General features: G+C 36.7%; 1 protein-coding gene across 12 annotated transcripts in view; it reads right to left on the bottom strand.

Moving 5' to 3' along the window:
- Window positions 1-5,000, bottom strand: part of ptprma (protein tyrosine phosphatase receptor type Ma) — a 227,135-nt gene that overhangs the window by 23,707 nt on the left and 198,428 nt on the right. For all 12 annotated transcript variants that reach the window (XM_084103532.1, XM_084103531.1, XM_084103529.1 and 9 more), the window contains one exon: window positions 2,078-2,114. In XM_084103532.1, coding sequence (XP_083959658.1) covers window positions 2,078-2,114 — 37 coding nt within the window. The remainder of the gene's footprint in view (window positions 1-2,077; window positions 2,115-5,000) is intronic.

The following is a 5,000-nucleotide window of genomic DNA, read 5'->3' as shown; positions in this document are numbered from 1 at the left end:
ATACATGCATGTGTGTGTATTTATATATACTAAATAATTATACACAGTACACACACATATATTATGTAAACACAAACCTTTATTTTGGATGCGATTAATAGTTGCACAGCTCTAATAATAATGTTTTTGTTTTTTTTGTGTCAAATTGTGCAACCCTACAAGCAAGCACGGCAAACCCGGATAAATAAATAAATATTATCCTGTAAAAATGATTTTCCGAGGAAGACGACAGCATGTTCTTCTCGGATGAGTGACCCGTTAAACTCAACGACTGGTTTTAAACTCCTTCTGGGATGAATGGGGTGACGGATCAGAATAAAGACGACAGAACGGAAGAAGGGAAGGAATAAAGAGGGAAATAAAAAGGTGTTTTATATATGCGGTGTCCCTGAAGATGATGCAGGAGTTGCTCCAGTAAACCGGTCATTACTCTGATCCCAGAAACACTTCCGACTCTATTAGAGGAAGTGATGCGTTCGGACCGCAGGAACTCACTCACAAACACCTCACTACAATTAACCACCAATCAGAAACTACAATTAACCACCAATCAGAAACTACAATAAACCACTAATCAGAAACTACAATTAACCACCAATCAGAAACTACAATTAACCACCAGTCAGAAACTACAATTAACCACCAATCAGAAACTACAATTAACCACCAACCAGAAACTACAATTAACCACCAATCAGAAACTACAATTAACCATCAATCAGAAACTACAATTAACCACTAATCAGAAACTACAATTAACCATCAATCAGAAACTACAATTAACCACCAACCAGAAACTACAATTAACCACCAACCAGAAACTACAATTAACCACCAATCAGAAACTACAATTAACCACCAGTCAGAAACTACAATTAACCACTAATCAGAAACTACAATTAACCACCAATCAGAAACTACAATTAACCACCAGTCAGAAACTACAATTAACCACTAATCAGAAACTACAATTAACCACCAATCAGAAACTACAATTAACCACCAATCAGAAACTACAATTAACCATCAATCAGAAACTACAATTAACCACTAATCAGAAACTACAATTAACCACCAATCAGAAACTACAATTAACCACCAATCAGAAACTACAATTAACCACCAATCAGAAACTTCAATTAACCACCAATCAGAAACTACAATTAACCACCAGTCAGAAACTACAATTAACCACCAATCAGAAACTACAATTAACCACCAATCAGAAACTACAATTAACCATCAATCAGAAACTACAATTAACCACTAATCAGAAACTACAATTAACCACAAATCAATTAACCACCAGTCAGAAACTACAATTAACCACTAATCAGAAACTACAATTAACCACCAATAAGAAACTACAATAAACAACCAATCAGAAACTACATTTAACCACCAATTAGAAACACCTCACTACAATTAACCACTAATCAGAAACTACAATTAACCACCAATCAGAAACTACAATTAACCACCAATCAGAAACTACAATTAACCACCAATCAGAAACTACAATTAACCATCAATCAGAAACTACAATTAACCACTAATCAGAAACTACAATTAACCACAAATCAATTAACCACCAGTCAGAAACTACAATTAACCACTAATCAGAAACTACAATTAACCACCAATCAGAAACTACAATAAACGACCAATCAGAAACTACAATTAACCACCAATTAGAAACACCTCACTACAATTAACCACTAATCAGAAACTACAATTAACCACCAATCAGAAACTACAATAAACCACTAATCAGAAACTACAATTAACCACTGATCACACATGGCCACCAAGGGCATGCTGGGAGAATCAGCAGCTAATCCATTTATTTTGTACTAAACTGTGTGTGTGTGTGTGTGTGTGAGAGAGTGTGTGTGTGAGAGTGTGTGTGAGTAAGTGAGTAAGTGAGTGAGTGAGTGAGTGAGTGTGTGTGTGTGTGTGTGTGTGTGTGTGTGTGTGTGAGAGTGTGTGTGTGAGAGTGTGTGTGAGTAAGTGAGTGAGTGAGTGAGTGAGCGTGTGTGTGTTTTCAGCCACAAAGTAATGAATGTGTGTGTCTTACCTTGTGTGGCAATGTAGTGGTTCGGTCGATGGTAGCCCTGTACACAAAACAAGAACATTATATTTTAGAATATGCAAAAATAAAATTTAGCAAGATTAAATAATAAATTATGAAATTATTTTTTTATTTAAATTATATTAACAATTATTTCAATATAATTATCAATTATGTAATATTGTATATAATCTTATTATAATATTATATATAATATTTAATACAGGTAGACACACACACACACACACACGCACACACACGCACAGTTAATATTCTCCTTCTCTGCACATATCTACAGTAATTCCTCCAACACAGATTGTGGGATTATGTTATAGAATAATAGAATAGAGGCTCAATGTCTGCGGGATTTGGATAATCCGCTCATTCCATTTGTCAAGAATCTCGTTTCCCAGCGAAGCTCAGAGGAGGAAGAAGCACCGTAACTCTTCCTCATCATCATCACCACTCTCTTCCTCATCACCTCTCTCTCTTTAAAGCAAAAACACTGTTTACTTTATTTATGAATAATGTTCATCTAAAGGGAAAGTTTGTCATATTCAGCTCGTTTCTGGCTGGAGACTCGAGCGAGACTCATGAAACATTCATTCTGTGTGTTCAGAGTCTCGCCGCACAATTACATCTAATTATGCAGATGTTCAGATGAAGATGAAGAGGTTCAGATGTTGAGATGAAGATGTTGAGATGAAGATGATGAGATGAAGATGAAGATGATGAGATGAAGATGAAGAGGTTCAGATGTTGAGATGAAGATGAAGATGTTGAGATGAAGATGAAGATGTTGAGATGAAGATGATGAGATGAAGATGAAGAGGTTCAGATGTTCAGATGAAGATCTTGAGAGGAAGAGGTTCAGATGTTGAGATGAAGATGTTGAGATGAAGATGTTGAGATGAAGATGTTGAGATGAAGATGAAGATGTTGAGATGAAGATGAAGAGGTTCAGATGTTGAGATGAAGATGAAGATGTTGAGATGATGAAGATGTTGAGATGAAGATGTTGAGATGAAGATGAAGATGAAGAGGTTCAGATGTTGAGATGAAGATGTTGAGATGAAGATGAAGAGGTTCAGATGTTGAGATGAAGATGAAGATGTTGAGATGAAGATGAAGATGTTGAGATGAAGATGTTGAGATGAAAATGAAGATGTTGAGATGAAGATGAAGATGTTGAGATGAAGATGTTGAGATGAAGATGAAGATGTTGAGATGAAGATGAAGATGTTGAGATGAAGATGTTGAGATGAAGATGAAGATGCTGAGATGAAGATGTTGAGATGAAGATGAAGAGGTTCAGATGTTGAGATGAAGATGAAGATGTTGAGATGAAGATGAAGATGCTGAGATGAAGATGTTGAGATGAAGATGAAGATGAAGAGGTTCAGATGTTGAGATGAAGATGTTGAGATGAAGATGAAGAGGTTCAGATGTTGAGATGAAGATGAAGATGAAGAGGTTCAGATGTTGAGATGAAGATGTTGAGATGAAGATGTTGAGATGAAGATGTTGAGATGAAGATGAAGATGTTGAGATGAAGATGAAGATGTTGAGATGAAGATGTTGAGATGAAGATGTTGAGATGAAGATGAAGATGTTGAGATGAAGATGAAGATGTTGAGATGAAGATGTTGAGATGAAGATGAAGATGAAGATGAAGAGGTTCAGACTCAGGCCTGTTGTGGTCGATGTGACGCAGTGTTTCAGGGTCAGTGACGTGTGTTTCTGCGTAACTCTTGAGGGAGCAGGAAGATTTTAATGATCTACTCTGAGAATTCATCTATAAAACAAATTCTGGTTATTAACCGCCTTCTGCTTCAGCCTCATTTAGCAAACACTGAACAACAGAAACACGCTGGTAACGTCATTAAAGGAACGTTCCTTCTGTCATCATTTACTGATCATCATGTCAGACTTTATTTCTATGAGGATGTTTAAAAAATGTCAGTTTTCTGATTAATGTTTTTGTATAAAGTGTCACTAGCGACCCGAGGAATGGAGTAGTGTAAGTATGTTTCTTCTCATGACTCGATGATGTAATTCCGCTGTATTCCTCAAGGTGGCGCTGGCGTCTGATACACTATGATGACGTGATGTTTTTAAATCATCTGCTCAAATTTAACCTTTACAAGTTCCAAAAGGTTATGAAATATGCTTAATTTGATTTGTTTGTGATAGTTATAAAATCATCATGAGAGTTTAATACTATAGACTCGTCTGACAGATGTAGATCCGGTCAATAAAGACCCGAAACTGTAATAATGATTGGCAGAACATTGAAGGGTTATTAATGGGGTTACAAAATTCATCAATCCTGGAAAAAAAAATCTTATTTTTTTGTTTTGTATTTGCCCCGTTTAACAACAACTAGATCCAATATATCATGATTTTACTTGATATTAAACAGACGAGAGTATCTGATGTACTGATGGAACTAGTGAGCTCCTTTTTGATCCACAAACTCCCAGAATCCACTTGTTCAATCGTTGCGCGAGCTTCTCCCGACCCAGTGATGTTCTTCCGGGACAGAAGCGGATCAGTGTGTGTGGAAGCGTTTGGAAAACAACATTTACTCTGTTAACAACACCAGGAGGAGAAACACCAGCGGGTTATCTCAGTCAATCTCCAGGGAAACACCTCACGGAAAACTCAACAACTCAACGACCACAGGACAAGGGAATTCTGGGATGGAATGTTATAGACATCAAGCGGCTTTCATGACCTCACAATAAAAAACAATTACGTTTCCTGAGATACAAAAGAGTGACATCTGAGGTATTAACACTGTGTAATAAAAATATTTATTAACATAACATAACACACAGTAGTGTGTGTGTAAACCCACAGGTGTCGTGTGTGTGTGTGTGTGTGTGTGTGTGTGTGTGTGTGTGTACGTCTACGTCTGAGGCGGGAA

The sequence above is a fragment of the Abramis brama genome, assembly GCF_963993115.1.
Source record: "Abramis brama genome assembly, chromosome: 24".
Lineage (NCBI taxonomy): Eukaryota > Metazoa > Chordata > Actinopteri > Cypriniformes > Leuciscidae > Abramis > Abramis brama.
Note: the sequence above shows the minus strand (reverse complement) of the source record. Positions and strands in the feature narration are given on the sequence as shown.